A 21,165-nucleotide genomic window follows, 5' to 3' on the forward strand; every position below is an offset into this window, starting at 1 on the left:
CAGAGAACGGCGAATAAATGAGAGCCGCCGTGCGTGAATCTACAAATGCACCTACGCGCGTGAGTGCGCAAAAAACCCGCACGATGATGCAGATCTGCACTCCCGCAGGAACGCGCGTAGGTGCTTCGACATGCAACATGCAGCGTGATGCGGGGCAGTGTGAGGATCGCCTTAGCTATAAGACCGCCTGTTGCCCTTCTGTGCTCTTCCGCCAATATATGTTTATTTACCTTTTTACTCTCCTCCCCCTCCCTCCACTTGATAGTAGCCAGGCAGTACTGTCCCTCCACAGTGAGACCCTCTCCCGGCTCGTCGATGTCCATACATTCGTCAAAGTTGCCGAGATGGTAGGATGAGCCGAATAGCAGGCCTTGTGGAGACTTGGCTGAGGCGTCGAACACTGGAAAAAAAATAAAAAAAAGGTTTTAGTATAAACTAATAGTTAAACGAATTCCTTACGAAGAAACGTTGTTTGAGTCGAATCAATTAAAAAAATTATATTTATTTAACACTAGATTTCCGCCCGCGGCTTCGCCCGCGGCCGCGTTTGCAAAGGAAAACCCGCATAGTTCCCGTTTCCGTGGGATTTCCGGGATAAAAACTATCCTATGTGTTAATCCAAGTTACCCTCTATATGTGCGCTAAATTTCATTGTAATCGGTTCAGTAGTTTTTACGTGAAAGAGTAACAAACATCCATACATCCATACATCCTTACAAACTTTCGCTTTTATAATATAATATATTAGATATTAGATTCAATACAGTAATAAATAAATATTATATTATTCCATTTGCTCAAAGATTTAAAAAAGCATTCGTGGAAATTAAAAAGTTAAGCTCGATAATCTTTGAGGGCTCTTCTTTTGACAAAATTTATTTGTTTGTAGTTCAATGATCCTTGTATTTGATTCATAAAAAGAAAAATGTTATCTTCAAATATTTAGAAATATAATACTTTTAAGAGGATAAAAATGCATTCTTTATCTGAATTGCTTTCCAATAGAACTTATAGTCCATTGAATAAAAAGTTCTAGAGTGCGTGAGTTAGTAACGTAAGATGTTTCTTCGGAAACATGTCAAGAGTCCCTAGGTAATAAACATACTAAAACCCCGGGACACTAGGAGGAGCCCCGGAGTGGGGGGAGGGGGGAAATGGGTCCATTTTTTCATTTTTCGCTTAAATCTCAAAAACGGTACATGTTACAGAAAAACTTTCAAGGAAAAGTTGAAAGGCCATAAAATTATCTACAAGTTGTATCTCAATCATTTTTTCCTATATCCTACCGTTTCTGAGTTATACGCAGTAAAAAATGATTTTGGCTCAAACAATTTCCCCATACTACACATCAATCGATCAATAAATATTTATTTCTTCCAAAAAACTCAAATGAGCAACCTGTGACCGGTACTGATAGATTGCTCTTAATTAGGTCTATAATTGGTAAAATAAACACATTCCTCCATGGAAGCCTTTAGGAGGAATCGATTGTCAAAATGTTATATTAGGGCAGTTTGAGTTACTGAACTTGATCTTTTTATTTTTTTCTTCCAAAAAAACTCAAAAGTGCAACTTGTGACTGGTACAGATAGATTGCTCATAATTAGGTCTATCATTGATAAAAATACCAGATTCCACCGCGGAGGCCTTTACGGGTAATTGAATTTTATTAGGGTAGTTACGATACTTGAACTTTTTATTTTTTTTCTTCCAAAAAACTCAAAAGTGCAACTTGTGACCGGTACTAATAGATTTCTCTTAATTAGGTCTATAATTGGTAAAATAAACACATTCCTCCATGGAAGCCTTTAGGAGGAATCGATTGTCAAAATATTACATTAGGGTAGTTTGAGTTACTGAACTTGATCTTTTTATTTTTTTCTTCCAAAAAACTCAAAAGTGCAACTTGTTACCGGTACTGATAGATTGCTCTTAATTAGGTCTATAATTGGTAAAATAAACACATTCCTCCATGGAAGCCTTTAGGAGGAATCGATTGTCAAAATATTATATTAGGGTAGTTTGAGTTACTGAACTTGAACTTTTTATTTTTTTTCTTCCAAAAAACTCAAAAGTGCAACTTGTGACCGGTACAGATAGATTGCTCATAATTAGGTCTATCATTGATAAAAATACTAGATTCCACCACGGAGGCGTTTACGGGGAATTGAATTTTATTAGGGTAGTTACGATACTTGAACTTTTTATTTTTTTTCTTCCAAAAAACTCAAAAGTGCAACTTGTGACCAGTACCGATAGATTGCTCATAATTAGGTATATCATTGATAAAAATACCAGATTCCACCATGGAGGCGTTTACGGTGAATTGAATTTTATTAGGGCAGTTAGTTAAAAAGTTCAAGTGATCGTAACTACCCTAATAAAATTCAATACCTCCTAAACGCCTCCATGGTGGAATCTGGTTTTTTTATCAATGATAGACCTAATTATGAGCAATCTATCGGTACCGGTCACAAGTTGCACTTTTGAGTTTTTTGAAAGAAAAAAAATCAAAAGTTCAAGTATCGTAACTACCCTAATAAAATTCAATTCCCCGTAAACGCCTCCGTGGTGGAATCTAGTATTTTTATCAATGATAGACCTAATTATGAGCAATCTATCTGTACCGGTCACAAGTTGCACTTTTGAGTTTTTTGAAAGAAAAAAATAAAAAGATCAAGTTCAGTAACTCAAACTGCCCCAATATAATATTTTGACAATCGATTCCTCCTAAAGGCTTCCATGGAGGAATGTGTTTATTTTACCAATTATAGACCTAATTAAGAGCAATCTATCAGTACCGGTCACAAGTTGCACATTTGAGTTTTTTGAAGAAATAAATATTTATTGATCGATTGATGTGTAGTATGGGGAAATTGTTTGAACCAAAATCATTTTTTACTGCGTATAACTCAGAAACGGTAGGATATAGGAAAAAATGATTGAGGTACAACTTGTAGATAATTTTATGGCCTTTCAACTTTTCCTTGAAAGCTTTTCTCTAACATGTACCGTTTTTGAGATTTAAGCGAAAAATGAAGAAATGGACTCATTTCCCCCCTCCCCCCACTCCGGGGCTCCTCCTAGTGTCCCGGGGTTTTAGTATGTTTATTACCTAGGGACTCTTGACATATTTCCGAAGAAACATCTTACGTTACTAACTCACGCACTCTAGACCCCCCTTGGAGGGACTCATTCAATGGACTATTAATATAAGTAAAAGTTATAGTACACTAATGCTTCAGTAATCTAAACTTATATGTATAATAGAGACGAAATATTGCATTTTTTCTTTTTTTGGTGTTTTTTTCAAATGAAAAAGATGCCATGTTGATGCAAATCCCTCGGGAACAGGAACTATGCGGGTTTTCCTTTGAAAACTCGGGCGAAGCCGCGGGCGGAAATCTAGTAATTTGACATATATATTTGTAATTAAGTTTTATGGACAAAGTGAACATTACAAATATCGATAAACATTAAACATAATATTGACAATATAAAAGCTCGGAAACGAAAGTAACAGCGTACATTTAAACTTTGCAAAATTTCCTTCACTTGTAACTAGATGGCGCTGTACCAAAACCATTATTGAAGTGAAACTTCTTTATTCGCGTTGAGAGTAGAATTTCAAGTCCCGTTATGTCAATACAGTCACGTCATGGAGTAAGGCGAGGATTTTGTAATATATTTGAATCTTGCCAAAAAAGTTTCACTTGTGACACGTGTGCTCGGCACACACGCTCTTTTTTATCTGTGGTTGTGTATTGTAAACAATGGTCGTTTAAATGATATCATTATCGCCCATATAAATTCATTTCTCGTGTCTGATTGCGGACATAATAATATGTAATTTCCACATATTCACCTTGTTTGTTACTTCCTTACTTGCGTTTATGTTGATTTAATTCGAAAAGTAAACAGTCCTTACTGTTCATTGATAAAAAAAGACGGGTTGCACTCCAGGAGTGCCGGCAGAAGTGAAAACTTGATTATTAACGTTCAGCATGTTTGATATTTTGGAATGGTATCCGTCTTACGCATGGAATATAAGGGCTAAAAAAAATCCGTCTTACGCTTTTTCGGTCAGGCCACGTGTCCTGACGCGAGTTTAAGATTTTATACCCAACGCCGCTAAAGAAGTTTTCACTTCAAAAAAAAAGACGGGTTGCACTCCGGGAGTGCCGGCAGAAGTGAAAACTTGATTATTAACGTTGAGCATGTTTGATATTTTGGAATGGTATCCGTCTTACGCTTTTATACCCATTACAGAAAAAGTGCTCAACGCCGCTAAAGAAGTTTTCACTTCAAAAATATGCATGTTTTAGAAATAGAGGAGATCACACCAAATAGTTTATTTTGACTTTGATATGATAAGAGTTTTTAGTGTAAAAAATATAAATTAGGTATATTTTAGACGTCTTATACTTAAACTTTAAATTGAATTGGCTCGGTAAGTATATCTATGCGATTTTTTTTTACTTATTTCAATTACCTATTTTCTTACTTTACTGGATTTAAAACTTTTCTCCTTTTCATTTAGGAGCCTAGGTGCATTGGAAGTTAATTGTATCACTTACTAGCTGTTTATCTTCTTTGGCTGATACTGATTAAAATTAGCGAGGAAATAATTACAAAATATTACACAGAGAAAACATAATAACAATACGGATCTTATTTCAGAGATAAGATAACTGAAATAATAATAATTGGAGATATAAGTACTTAAATAAAAATAACCCAAAATTATTGTTTGTTTATTTGTGAAAATAATGAAAATGTTAATTGTAAAGCATTCGTAAAACTTCTTTCTACTTTATTATATTGTACCAAGAACAGTCATGACACTTAAATAAATTCATAGTATCTTGCTTCGCCAAATAAACAAAAGCAGTTGCTACACTTTAAAATAAATTATACACAAGAATAACAACAGTTACATTAATTAGTTATTACTTAACACACAGTTACTTTGTCTTTGAAGACACGTCGTGAATTTAAAGTAGAAATTTCAGCGGAACCGTGACATTTTATTTTGAATACATTTTCCTGTTATTTCAACATTAGTCTAATGTAACCATAATGTAATTACAGACTGCATTTCCATTCTTTCAAACACAATTTATTTAAAGAGACTTTTTGACTGAGTTATTTCAAATAAATTTAATATAAGGTACTTTTTTACTGAATTACAGTTTCAGTATAATGTTTTTGTTGTGTTCCGTCCTTTGAATGAAATACTTAGGTACATAATTTTTATTATAAGCTAGTGTATTATATGTATCAATGCATAGAAAATAAATTTAAACAAATAGTTAATTTTCAACCGACTTAAAAAGGGCTTATTATACCGCCTTGCAATTTTCCAAAAGCAAATTTGAAAGCAACACTATTTCATCATAATTATTATTATTTCTTAAACTCACGTAAATCTGAGTGGTCAGTTAGTAACAAATAGAGCTTTAGGAAAATTCCCTATTACCACCACTAGTCAGGTACGTAATGTAATCACGGAAAACCAATTGTTCACGATATTACCTATTTAAACAACATTTACATTCAGGGTTCATTGTCTCATAACTAAATTACTGCTAGCATTAAAATACCTACAAAGGAGTTATTTAATGCCTGTTGTATTTGTATAGCATTTTCAGGTTTCGGTAAAGGTATGGGTTATCTGCTTTTGTTAAGCTATTGCATAGCTTCTATCGCGGGCCTTGAGCGCGGGGACCGAATCCAGAAATTCCGTAACGAAAAAACCTCACGCTCCCCACTCCGACGGACACGGAGGTGTGGCTCGAAGGCATGCTATGCAATAGCTTTACCGCGGCAGTCCCCGAGTGCCACACGTCTTTTTTTATTTTTTTAGGTTAGAGACAAATATTTTATATCCACATTCGAAACCATAAATGATGATTTACACTTGATTTTCTATATAAATTTTTCGTGAATTATAAAAATATATTTCTAACATCCTTCCAAAAGACAAGCGAGTGATATAATAGTAATAGACAACGCGAATAAAGCCGCAGACCAATTACTAGTAACTTTTATTATTAACAAATAAGATCAAAGCTACAACCTACAGCACAGGGCTACAGATTATTCCAGGAACGGGCAGAATTTCCATGTGATAAGTATGTACTATGTAGGTAGTAATTGTAGTTACGTTTATTACATGCAATATGCCGTATGAAACTGGATATACAGTGTGTCCGGACATGACATACCGATATTTGAAGGGGCTATTCTCCAGGTATTTTTATCGACAATTCAACCCCTCTACAGTCCCCTACCTCACCCCTCAAAATGGCCGCCATTTTAATCTTTACCTATCAATTCGGAAAATTGTAATAACTTCGAAAGTGAGTGTCACAAAATACTAAATTTGGTTTTATTCGAACAATAACAAGTTATTCTAGGGACCACTAAACACATTTAATTGATAAGAGTGATGAAACATACTTTAAAAAATTCGAAAACCATTTTGAGGGGGGTGAGGTAGGGGACTGCAGAGGGGTTGGAGAATAGCCCCTTCAAATATCGGTATGTCATGTCCGGACACACTGTACATCTTTGATCGATATTATATTAGCGGCATTATTTTTCATTACATATTGTATACTTGTTATATTATCTTCAAGGTCTTTTATTTACACACATATTATAATATTGTTTATTTAATCTCTAGTATCCAATTGCTAATCTTTTTTAAACTGCTATCCTTTTAGAACATTTAAGTTAGATAAATTAGGTCTTAAGAAAATGTAATTTAGTTGGTTCTCTTTATTTGAGACGATTAGCCACGCTTGGCCTGGAATTAAAATTAAAGGGAGCTGTATTAAGTTCGCAATGTTGAAAAAGCTGTCGCCGTAGTATTTAATTATAATTTCTAACATTCTTCTCGGAAATCAATTTACTTTAGGAACGGACTTTGTCAAGACGACAAAGATTTTTCATAAACAAAAACAAATTTAGACTCGATATCAGATTCGAAATGATTCAAGCACATTAATGCGAATCAGAGTAATTAAAATCTGATTTATTTCTTGGTTTTATTTGGTACATTTATAAAAAGCATATAATTTAACTAGCACACTCTACATTCAAACAAACTAACTGTTCAACAAGATTTAGTAGTAAATATAATTTATATTTTACTAGCTGCTCCGCGCGGTTTCACTCCCGTGGCTCCACTCCTGTTGGTCGTAGCGTGATGATATATAGCCTATAGTCTTTCTCGATAAATTAGCTATCTAACACCGAAAGAATTTTTCAAATCGGACCAGTATTTCCCGAGAATAGCGCGTTCAAACAAACAAACAAACTCCTCAGCTTTATAATATTAGTATAGATAAGCCGATCATTCCAGCCCCTTCCAAATGGAACTGAGACGACAACAAAAAAATGTAGCCTATCACTCAGGAATAATGTATTTTAAAAAGAAGAACTATAATCCCACTCAATAGCTTTATGTATATTAGAGAAGAAGTAATACATAATAAGTTCACTGTTAAGTAACTGCAAGAAGATGGCACAATCGATTAGTAGTCTACACCTGTATGACCTTGAACGACCGCGAATACTAAACTGGAAGTTTTGGAACACCATGTGAATTACAAGGTCACAGCCATATTACGCAAATGTCAGATTTATTCAAAGAATGTTACAATTGCTAGTCGCGACAAGAATAGAACACAATCTCGACTGGAATTAAGTTAAGTGGATACTGATGAATGAGTCAAAATATGATACTAATGGATATACTTTGAGATAATGATATTTTTGAACATACTCTATATGACTGATATCCGACTCTAGGCTATGTAAAATTTCATCCCAACCCAAGATTACGTTTTAAATTGAAATTGGTAGCACTAATGAGTCGTATGTCTCCTTGGCTAAAGGGCAGACGTATTTTACAAATGTTTTAATTTTCTAATTGAAGGTTTAAATAGGTTTCTCTGACTCTTATCATAGTAGGTACCACAAAATTTAACCTTATAATATTTCATATGTAAAATGCGTCTGCCTTTTAGCCGACAAGTTCATCTATAATAAAAATTAACAAACCATTTCTGAATTATTTCAATAAGGCTTAAACGTAGACCCAAATGCATGCTGTGACGAGCATTGTCACGTCATAGATATATGGAACTGGCCAAAATTACATAATTGTTATACGATATTAGTCATGTATCTTGCCATAATCACATTTGTCGCTTCGCTGTCATATTATTAATTAGTTGAATGTAGATACTAATTTTGCAGAATTGTATTATCGGATAACTAGGCGATTGAACGATATTACAACATACGATTTCAATTAGTATAAGAGTTTTGGTTAATATTTTTTCTTTATTGCCGGTACTTCTGTTCTTATTATTTTATTCTCATTCTAGAATCTAGATTTCAATCTAACACATATTATATTGTTCCCTTTATTTGTTATAATGAAAAAGTCTTTTGTCTAGATAGGAAACAATCTAATAATATTTTCAACATTTTTATCTGCTTTACAATCAATCATATAGAGAATAGAATTTGATGAATTCGAGGGTTTTAAATGAATTTGTTATTATAATATTATATTGAATTTAATTTGACCGTTGATAACCAAATACCTACCAGTTCGTAATAAAAAATAAGCCTAAAACCTGTATATAGAGATAAATTAGCTATTTAGCTTAAATTAAAAAAAAATCTATAAGTAAGTATTCAAATTTTAGTAGTAAAATATAAAAATAGTCATGATAAAACCACAATATTGTAATACCTACTGTGATAAAACTATACAGTCATCTTCTAAATAAATATTGTGAAATGTATATATTTCATTTTAAACAACCATTAATTGTTATACAAAATATAATAGTGTCATAATATTATAGGTATATGACCGCCTCCTTAGTACAGTTGTTGACGCGTGAGCGTAGAACCGAGGGGTCCTGGGTTCGATTCCCGGTGGAGACGAAGAAAAAAAAATGTCTCGGTCTGGCAGGACACAGAAGGCTGATCACCTACTTGTTCCTAAAGAAAATCGATCAGTGAAACAGATGTATGGATAATGCATCTGCCCCTTACCCCACTTGGGGTCACGGGACTTCACTATAGTGTCATATTAATAAAATTTTGAGTCATTGTAATTAATTACCTTGTAAGGTAAACTGTCATCTAATGTTTCTATATAACTGACAGCAGTTAAACCTTGCTAACTAATTGTTACTATTAAATTATTATATTATAAGTAACATGGAAAATGGTTCTGCTTTATCAATACGATGATATTTAATTTACGAATGCTTTAATTTTATTATCTCGTTCTTGTTATTTTTAACTTATTCAATGAATTTATTCTTATTGAGTTTTGTTTTAGCGAAAATTAAAGAATTTCTTAAAATTTGCCAAACGATTTAGTTATGAAAACATAATTTTTTCCTATAATGTAATAAGGAATCTGTAAAAATTGCTCACGATTTTTTAACAACATGAAATTATCGAATATCGAAATCTCTCATTCACAGCAGAATATCGTTACCGTATCGTAAGTCGTGACTACTAAACGGTCCACTATCAAATACGAATCTTAGCATTTTGTATGTGCAGCCGTGTTGATATGCAAAACGCGTACACTGTCGTCATTGTTCCCGACTGAACGTTCTAGAATGTACGCTACGTAAATTACGCGCAAGTATGGACGTTTGGAAACTTTAGTAGTTGGAATAAAATATTGGTTTTGATGTACTATTATTATATTGTGTGTGTTGTGTTGTGTACTATTATATATAAGACTTGGGATACACGAGAGAAGTGATAAAAAAATCTGGCTGAGTTATTGTGAGGACTAAGCCTAAAATCTATTCAAGTCATATTCCCCACCTAATGAAGAAGAATGTCTTAAACATGGTCTTTAAATCCCAATCTATATTTTTTCATTGTTCTTACGTATTTGAGTATTATAAGTAATATATTATTTCGATTCTTGTCAATACAAACAAATATCGAACCACACATATTACATAGGTAATTTGAGTAAAGCTTCTAGTATGTAAACACCCTAAATTCATTTCAATTAGTAAGCTGATTTCCTGTACCTAATTGTTAAGTGGACAATGACCTATTCAAATTTATAGCTACATCAGCTTTCTGTGTACAAAGTCGTACGAGACTTGTATAAAAACACGAATTCTAGCTTAATATAACTGATCCATTTTAATTTATTGTGAAATTTTCTGCCTTTAGTAGCCGAGAAATAAAAGAAATTCTGGAAAATTTTATACAATTATAAAATATGTATATAGTTTAAACTTGTTTTTAATCAAGCGCTCCCCTATTGTACTGTAAAAAAAATTGATGCCCGTGACTTCGCTACTTTATTTGTAATTAGCTGTGCCGCGCGGTTTCACCCATATTGCTCCGCTCCTGTTGGTCTAGCGTGATGATATATAGCCTATAGCCTTCGTTGATAAATGGGCTATCTAACACCGAAAGAATTTTTCAAATTGGACCAGTAGTTCCTGAGATTAGCGCGTTCAAACAAACAAACTCTTCAGTTTTATAATATTATTAACTTAATGATCTAAGTTAAGTATAGATTAATATTTTATGAGGAACCGGTGACCGGAACCGACTATTTCTAAAAATAGCCTAAATTTTGCTCTGCTTATTACTTACAATCCTGTATATTATTAGAAGTTTCATTTAAATTAAACGAGTTCGAAGATCGTTAATATGGGAAGATTTTTTGTTATTTTATGTTGATGTAAGAATATATAATAACTATAGATATCTATGATAATAATTATATAGATACAGGGAATACCAATTATTCTCTACGCACTATATTTAATCTCAAGTCAACAAGTCTGCGGGCTCAATTATACTAAATTGTGTTTTTTTTAAACAACTATCATTTGTTTTGGCATTAGAACAATTACGCAGCTATGGAAAAATACGAGATTTGGTATTATAAAAAGACAAAAAATGTGCGAACCTCATAAATATAGCAATTTACAATTATCAACGGCATCTCAAACATTGTATACATCATTCATTTAAAAATATCAATACCTAATGGAAATTCTCATGGTTTATAAAGCCTCCAATTTTTTTTTAATTTATTTATTTTTTACTTGAACAACGTACGAGTAGTGAGCGTCAAGTTTTTAACTGCACGGGAAAAACACAGGTCTCTGAAAGCTTCAGGCATTGCAGTTCGCACTTCTAGTAATCTAGTAATCTAGCTCTTAAGGGGGCGCATAAAGCAAAATTACTAATCTTCTATTAGATGATACGTGTAATATTCAAGACCAAATCTAAAAAATAAAATATATATCAAACTAGATGATATGTTCAACGATTCTGTTCAATCAAAAATATAAAATATTAAAATTGACTCGATAAAAAAAAATCACCAAGTTAGCTCTAATTTTCACACTTTTACGTTTTCTACTTGACATGGTAATACTTATTATGATTTTTTTTTCATAAACAATTATATTAAAACATTTGCAAGATACTTGTCAGAGCATTTTGTGTAATTACTTTTAGTTTTGGTTTTATCTGCGATAAACCACTTTTGGCGCTCTTTTTTTCTCGAGATAAACGTTTGGTTTTGTCACGATAAAAGTGGTGAACAGAATCGTTGAACATATCATCTAGTTTGATATATATTTTATTTTTTAGATTTGGTCTTGAATATTACACGTATCATCTAATAGAAGATTGGAAATTTTGCTTTATACGCACCCTTAAGGATAGGACTTTATAGAAAATGTTTGAAATGACCTTTGAATTCATGATTTAGAAAATTTAATACTATATATTTCTTGTTTTTAAACTTTTAAACTAACCCCTATAATAAAGACTGCAGTAGTTTACCTAATAATGTAGTTGCTGTAATATAACAGTGTACATGTACCTAGTATGAATAAAGGTAATTTATTTATGGAAAATACTTTATAACTAGCTTTCCACCCGCGGCTTCACCCGCGTTTTCTAAGAAAAACCCGCATAGTTCCCGTTCCCGTGGGATTTCCGGGATAAAACCTATCCTATGTGTTAATCCAAATTACCCTCTATATGTGTGCCAAATTTCATTGTAATCGGTTCAGTAGAATTTGCGTGAAAGAGTAACAAACACACACACACATCCTCACAAACTTTCGCATTTATAATATTAGTAGGATATGTACCAAACTTTTATGTTGTTGTTTTAAGACGCGAATTTTTCCCTACTTAACTCGAACTTTCGTTCAATTTTTCCAGTCATAAATCACGCTTTAAGTCCGTTATAAATTCAACTATCGAATATAAATTATTTATTCATACACGCCCATAAAGGGATAATTTAAAATGTTACAAAACTGGTTTTTAAAAATTTTGAGGTGAATTAACTCTAGCGCGTCATTTTTATGTTAATATTTAATTGTTATTCATATATTTATAGCTAATGAATTTGTGTCCGATTTTCTTTTTTGCATATCGTGACCACGGTCCACACTGATGTTTGAATAATTGTTTTATAGATCAATCTAAAATACTAATATTATATAGCTGAAGAGTTGGTTTGTTAGGATGAATTTTTCTTGGATGAATGCGGTGTTTCCAAACGGCTACGACTTAGGGACCTTCAAGAAAAGAACGTATCTTAAAAGCCGGCAACGCACTAACAATGTCCCCGGCATTGCTGGTGCCTATGGGCGACGCAGGTGACGCGTCTGCTCTGTTGCCTTCTCTTATATATAAAAAAATGAAAAATCTCAAGAACTACGGGTCCGGTTTCAAAAACTCTTTCAGTTATTAAAGATAGCCCATTTAACGAGGACGGCTAAAGGCTATATAATAATATATTGTCATCAAGCTAAGACCAATAGGAGCGGAGCAATGCTTGTTTAATTGCGATTAATTTATGAAATATAAGTTCCTGCTATTAACACAAGAGTTACCCTTATTACTGATAGATTTTGCCATTATGAGACAAATACTTAAAAATATATACATTTTCAATCAAATTTTAAATTAAAGATTAAAAACTGATTTATAACTAGGTAGGTATATAATAATTAAAAAAAACAAATAGTATTCACCACGGGTATTCACAAATAACGTTTCACCAGTTAAAATTTAAATAATTTATGACGTTCTGGTTTTTTTAGTGGTTCTATTTTCGCACAAAAATAAAAAATAAAATCTTTCTGGTAATTAAAATATCCTAAGCGCAACCAAAAATAAGGAAAATAAATCCTAAATAATAGATATTATCATCAAAAAACCCTACAACTGCTATTTATGACGCTCGTGGATATTTAATTGATTAATAACAACATGCTAAAATCTCAATGTATGCAAATAGCCACTTCTTTGTTAAAAAGTGTCAGCTAACTCGTCATCATATTTTGTGATGACGTCACAAGTATTACGGGATTATACATACTAATGGACGATTTGCGGATTCAATCCCTTTATTAAACTGTAAATAATTTTAATATTTTCGTGTTAGTACTTTTTTATGTTACTATTTAGTTTAATCCTTAGTTCCTGTATGCTTGAATATATTTTGGTATATATTCTATTTCTTCCACTTTTATATAATTTATAGGTACATTATTTAATATGACATCTTTTAGCTTTCTAAAAAAAATAATATAACATTGATCGATAGATAACGTGACTTTTATGAATTAAAACAATTAATTTAATCTACATTTAGCTGCTAATATTATTAAACTTATGATACAACTTAAAAACCTTCAGTATTATTACTAAACATTTACAATTATTATATACTTATAATATTTGAACAATACAAGGCGATTAGAATCAATTGAAATCCACAAATTCGGAAAGAATCACATAACATCACTACATAGTATAAAACAAAGTCGCTTCCTCTGTCCCTATGTCCCTTTGTATGCTTAAATCTTTAAAACTACGCAACGCATTTTGATGTGTTTTTTTTAATAGATAGAGTGTTTCAAGAGGAAGGTTTTGGTATATAATTTATAAGGTTTTAGACAAAGCGGGCGAAGCCGCGGGCGGTAAGCTAGTAAAATATATAACATACATCAAATACCCCAGACATAGTATTATTGATGTGCAGACAAATTCTATCACAAACAAAAGCTTATAAATATAAACACCCTGCTTTAGATGCATAGACGATGCTTTATTCGTGCATTGCAAATCAATTCAATAGTTATCGATTGGCGCGTAAAGTTTATTCAAGAAATCGTCATATTGAAACTTTTCCTGTTCTATTGTTAATGTTATCTTTGACTTCAAACTCAAACTCAGTTCTGAACCTTTAATTTAATACAACGTTGTTGAAAGATTGGTAGTAGGTAGAAAATTAAAATGAATCTTTCGTCTTTAAAAAGTAAAGGTTGAAGTTCATATGCAATAAACTACTATGGATAATTAATCTTTAAAAATTATAGATTTATTATCTTTGCAAGATTATAGATCGTTGTTTTTTTAATGACTAAAAACTTAGGTTTATAATTTATATTATTTGCAATTATATTATAGGTTTCTATTATTTATAAAATCTATTTTCTTTAGTCTCTGCACAACACTCTTTTATAATTTAACACAAGAAAATACTGCTCTTATTTTATTTTTTCTATCTGGCTGTAAAACAGTGTCTACCACCTTTAAGTACTTATCTTACATTACTATACATTTTTATTACGACACCGTTCGGTTCTTTAAACTTTTATATTTATAGGACGTTAGTTCAATATCAAGAGACAAACAACGATACAAACGTTAGTTATAGAAACCGGTTGCACATAGTACTACAATTTCATCATAATAACAGTTTACGAGCTCAGAATATAAACTACTAGTGCTGTCAATAATCCTATCGATAAATATATTCAATTAAATAGAATCTACGACCGAAGGGACTAAATTTGATCGACTCTATCTATGACTCTCCCTGCACAGTGCACGTAATTCGATGAAACAAATACTCGACAAATCTATATATTATACATAAATAATGATATTATTACTGCATTACGTGAAGGGAACATTAAATACGTATAAGAAGGCCTACTGTGTAATAATTTATACACCAGTACTTATAAAAGTTTACAATAAACGATCGTAGAAAAACAAGTACGGTAATTATTTTCAAGTTCATTTAAGTATCATTTATTGATGAGGGTGTACTACCCCTATTACTTAAATGCTTTCAAAAATACGGATGTAGAAGTTACTGTTATTTTTTTAATGTTTTGTCTTATCTGAAGTAGTGAAATGTTTGCAGTTATATATAATTTAGTTTACAAAGGTTTTGCATACACTTATAACCAATTTGATTAGTAGTATTTATGTAGACTTAAATACAGTCACCACAACAATGTAAGAAACTAAAATATCATAATAAAACTAATAATTTTGCAGATAAACAATACATATATAGATAAAGAATTACAATAAACCCTATTATGTAATATAACTGTTTATGGCAACATGTATTTGCATTGGGTATTAATTAAGTTTTTAAATGGGAAAAACAAACATGTTGAATTGTACTTTTTATGCTGTTTGGTTCGTTTAAACTGTTTAGAATTTTAGCTCTATGTTCTTCGATATAGTGATAGGACCTTATTATGCAATAGCTATGCTCCTGGATTTCACTTAGATACACCCAAAATCTCGCACAAAAACTTTCATACGATTAAAACAAACTTAACTTAATTTTTGAAATAAAAGCAGCTTTAATGTTTGTCTGGGTATATAAATTTTACTTTACCTAGTGTATTTAACTGTGAAACAGAGAGACAGACTTTGGCATTTATAATTTAACAGGACGTTGTGTATATTTTTTTATGAGAACATAATATTATAGTATGTATACTCTTAAGTTTTTTTTTTAACAAAAGAACCTCGTCTGAAGATGTTCTTTATGGTCTTGTTCAAAACCAAAAACTTGTTTTCTATCAAACACATATTTACCTGTTTCGTCTTGGGCAATATCGTTTTAATTATAAAATTTTGTATCCATTCGAAAAGTAATAGAATAAACGGTCATATCTCTACCTCAAAATTACATTCAATTGGAGATTCATATAAACATCTGGAGCCCACCAGCATCAAAATCAGGTATGTTTATCTAATATTGTAATCGTTTATATATATAAACCTTATAATTTTATGTAATAAAGGAGTGGTGTAGCCGAGCATTTGCTGTTGTCAAGCGGAAAAACATAATATTTCAAAAATGTATTCAAATGACTAACACAATACTTATTATATCCGTTATTAACATAACATTTATTCGTGTTAACAAACTTGATTATATGCTTTGGAAGTTTTACAATATGTGTCACTTTATTTTTATACTAGCTGTGCCCTGCGGTTTTACCCGTATTGCTCTGCTCCTCTCAGTCCTAGGGTGATGATATATAGACTATAGCCTTCGTCGATAGATGGGCTATCTAACATCGAAATAATTGTTCAAATCGGACCAGTAGTTCCTGAGATTAGCGCGTTCAAACAGACAAACTCTTCCGCTTTATAATATTAGTATAGATTCAACTGTCAACTGTCAACAATGATGTAGGTGCTAATAAAAATTAAAACAGTATGATGAAAGGTAAAGGTCCAAATCGTACACTCGCTCGGACTTTCCAGATGAAACAGGATTTTGTTACTAATTTACCACCAATTCTAAAACCCCGTTTCCGTTTTCCGTTAGATAAAATAATTTTCAACAGGTCATATTATAATTTATACCTAATTAAATTCAATGTGTTTAGCAGTCATTAATCAGGTTTTGTATCAATATTCTTTCCAGGCACATATTATTATGGAATTACATACATAATAGTTACTGTTATCATTGAGATGGCTCTATGTGATTACCTAATCTAGCGTGTCATTCTTCCCATCTACCAAAAACATTTTCATTTTTTTTTATTGGTAATAGGGAAGCGCTTGACCACAATCTCGCCTGATGTTAAGCTGAGATGTGGTCGATGGAACGCGCTTCCCTAGAAGGTACCTGTTCACTCTACGCTTGAACATACACATTACATTTAACAGTACATTTTCATTTACAAGCAAAACAGTTCATATTTCCAGAATAGTTACGATAACCGAATTCTACCTTAACGCGAATGACTCATACAGTTTTGAAAGTGGAAACTCGACTCTATCCTGATGGAAACTGCAAAATTCTCGTAATTTCTACGTAAGTTTGGAGTCAGTGAATGCAACCGCATAGTTCGTAATAGTGACTGGATTCTGTAAGTCATTGAACTGTTTGCAACAAAACTGGATTCAGACCATATATAGTGCCTAAATCGATTTTAGATATCTTCGGTTACGAAAGTGAACTTTCTAAGTTTCGGTAGGTACTAAAAATGAAATAGTTGTATAGAATTTGTAGAAATTCGATAGATTTGAATTCTTTTTGTTCGATATTGGTCGATATTTATAACTGGTGCATTCTTATTCTATAACAACTGGTTGTCGTAACATTTGTGGTTAAAAGAAATCTATTCTATCTTATTAAGGACTTCTTAGTTTCATAAATTTGAATTTATGACTATTTCTATACGAGAATATTTATAACCCATGATATCGTGTTCTGAGTCATGGTGAATAAAAAAAACTTAAGATGGGGGTCTTACCGTCGAATCATGAGATGTGTAAATAACTGTATGATTAATATATAGGTAGCACTTGTTAGAATTCACAAGTTAAATACGTCAAGCACTTTATCAAAGAAATCGCGAAGATTTTAAACTTACCTATTTGATTTGATTCATACGGTTTTTTCGTTTTCTGTTCGATTCGAATAATTGTAAATTTAAAGCTTAAAAATACAAAGAATTTGTTTATAGATCTGATTTAAAAATAACTATAAAAAAGGTTTACGAAATAAGACTTCCGCTTAGGATAGGTCAACAAGACATGAACCAAGTCAACTGTTTGAACCGGACTGTCTGCGCAATGCTAAAATATAAACGACTTATTTCTTACTTTTATTTGCAACCTAAAATAAATGCTTTACAGTATTTGCTTATCATAACGTAACAATAAAAAAATAATGTGACCCAATTAAAATTACAAACAATTTTATTGAATTCAAATCGAGGATAAAGTGGAAATAGAGTTTTGTTTATTTATGTTATTATTTAAATTATACTTCATCATTCAAACATTTTATTTTAATCTATAATAATTTAAATGCAAGATAACACATAGTTATTTTAAGTTTTGCAGTTTACACATAATGCACGTTTGTAACTATTGCTTTTAACGTGATAATTTTTGAAAATTTTATTAATAACTAGCGGTCCGCCCCGGGCGCCCCGGCTTCGCCCGTGGTTACATATTTACGTTTTCTCTACATAAAAACCATCCTCTTACTTCAAGGAATATAATAAAAAAAGAATTATCGAAATCGGTTCAGCCGTTCTCGAGTTATGCGCTTACCAACACATTTTGCGATTCATTTTTATATATAAAATTAATTTTGTAACAGTCTAATGTCAAAGAACTCTAGAATAAAACTCCTAAGAAAAATATGTAAGGTACATCAAGAAAGATTTATAAGGTAAAAATGTTATTCGCAGGTGTGTAACCGGTCTTAGGTTTTTAACCTTTTTCCACACTTATACCTTTTGCTATTCTCACGCATCTGTTTATTATGAGATAACTATGTCTGTTTACTCCTGATTTGCTCAGCAATACAAATTTGAATAATTTGCTGATTGTGCAAATATTTACTCTACTTCTGTTTATTTGACGTGCACAAATAGAATCTCTATACGAAAATATTATTAAGGTATTACAATATTTTAAACTTCAGATTATTATTAACAGAAAATTACTCCATAATAATCAGACTTTTCTATATAAAAACTAGAAAATTTGTACTTTACTTATCATTTAAATCTGGACAGGTATAGCAATACTGATACACTCTAGGTTTATGTTTCAACGTTGGTTTATTTACCTTTAGATACAATTCTCAAGGCAACTTCACATTGAGTTAAATAAGAAAATTATTCATTATTTAACTGTATATGACAAGTGTTTATTTATGGAAATAACAATAATATTTGAAATCATCTGATTGCAACTACCATAACTATTCCTACCAATATTATAAATGCGAAAGTTGGTGAGGATGTGTCTGTGTGTGTGTTTGTTAGTCTTTCACGCAAGTTCTACTGAACTGATTACAATGAAATTTAGCACACATATAGAGGGTAACTTAGATTAACACATAGGATAGGTTTTATCCCGGAAATCCCACGGGAACGGGAACTATGCGCGTTTTATTTTGAAAACTCGGGCGAAGCCGTGGGCGGAAATATAGTATAATATAATTTAGCAATCAATACCATATTGTACAAAATATTAAAACAATTCCATGCATTTATCACATTGTCGATGACTAATTTTGTTTATTTGTAATTTATAACATACACAACATAATTATTAGCATCACTTGAAGGCTTCTCGGCTTAGTTTATCTTTCCGTCACGTTCCCTTTTGCAAGAATACTTTTTATGCATACGTCCGACGTTAAAACAGTTTGTATTGGCATTACGCCACGATTCGCTTTTCACAGCATAAAAATGTTTCAAGTCACAATAACTTATAATAATCAGGACTAGTCAAACAATTATTTAATACGCTATGTATAAAGAATTGAAATTGAAACCAAAAGGATAATAGGTACATATTTTTTCTTAGTAGGTAAAGTCACAACAACAGTGAAGGAAGCGAAAAGGTATCTAGTGGTTAAATTCTGAAATTTTATTTTAAACTGAACATTTTTTAGTTCCAATAAAATGTCAAATCCATATAAAATATCAACAAGCTATTTTTTTTTTCATAAAATCGCTAAAATCAAAATAGTGGCCAGGAAAAATAGATATTATTCATACATATTTCAAACATTTACTATTTACCTAGTTTATTCTGTACTAGGTTTCCACCCGCGGCTTCGCACGCGCATTCATAGAAAAACCCGTATAGTTCACGTTCCCGTGGGATTTCCGGGATTGCGTCATTTTCCCGGGATAAAAAGTAGCCTATGTCCTTTCTCGGGTATCAAAATATCTCTATACCAAATTTCATGCAAATTCGTTCAGTAGTTAAGGCGTGATTGAGTAACAGACAGACAGACAGAGTTACTTTTGCATTTATAATATTAGTATGGATTTTTAAAACAAACACATTTATTGTAGGTATTTATTTTGCACGAGAGTGGTTAAATATTGGAAAATGATCAGCCAAATATCAGTTGATAGATCAGTGAGACTATAAGACATTTAAATTAATGGTAATTTTCATTGATGTATAAGACATTTAAACAAGAAATTTTTATTAATACCAGTTGATATTAATAAAGAAAGCATCTTACACCGTTAGATAGAGTCGATTTAAAGTTTAATATGAAGACAACTTCAAATATATTTAACGTTATCTATAAAAAATATTATCATTTCGTAATTAATTTGATCTAAATTCTCAATTTTTTGATCGTTCGAAGCTTCTCGTAATCACATGCACTTTTATAATGGAAGATACGAAAATATAGCATAGCTAACAGAATAAATAAGTCTTAAATAAGTATATTTAAGATTTACTATAATATTTTTTAAGTTTTAATAAAGCAAACTACGGATAAGGAATAAATTCGTATAAATTCCGAAGAACGATATTTAAAAGGAAGTAAGCAGCTCCAGTTAATTATTTTTGTCAGAGTGGAAGTATTTTCACTACAAAGTACCGGCTTTTACTTAATAAATACCGCGACAAGGATTTTCATATAATAACAATATTATATGAAAATTATTATAAGTTTCGACAACTATGTTTTAACTAAAAAATGCAAAAAATGACTTTTTTATGAATAGTCTCCTCTTTTGAATACTTACACAAAGGCAAAATCTATCTCTAAATATTTATACTTCTATAGTATGTGCGAGATTTTGATGCTCATAAAAACCTATAATAAACGTCTATTTTGTAAAAAGTAACATTTATTTAATATTACATAAAAGTAAAAAACGATATTCATAATTTTCCTTAAAAGAAGGTTGTATCAGAACCTTGTCATAATTAGAATCGTCCTAAAGGCTATCCATTGTCACAACTTCCGGTCTATTATAATAATTTCGATGAGGAATGACT

General features: G+C 31.6%; 1 protein-coding gene across 2 annotated transcripts in view; it reads right to left on the minus strand.

Moving 5' to 3' along the window:
* The window catches only part of LOC149482473 (nose resistant to fluoxetine protein 6-like), a 32,684-nt gene that overhangs the window by 10,350 nt on the left and 1,169 nt on the right, over nt 1–21,165 (minus strand). For both annotated transcript variants that reach the window (XR_016316705.1, XM_089704055.1), the window contains exon 2: nt 231–400. Coding sequence is in view for 1 of the 2 variants with exons in the window: in XM_089704055.1 (XP_089560181.1) it covers nt 231–400 (170 nt within the window). In the remaining variant the exon portion in view is untranslated. The remainder of the gene's footprint in view (nt 1–230; nt 401–21,165) is intronic.

Source organism: Colias philodice, chromosome 15 (genome assembly GCF_061535455.1).
Source record: "Colias philodice isolate Cphi_HAF_F1 chromosome 15, ilColPhil1 Martin Lab GWU primary, whole genome shotgun sequence".
NCBI classification, from domain to species: Eukaryota; Metazoa; Arthropoda; class Insecta; order Lepidoptera; family Pieridae; genus Colias; species Colias philodice.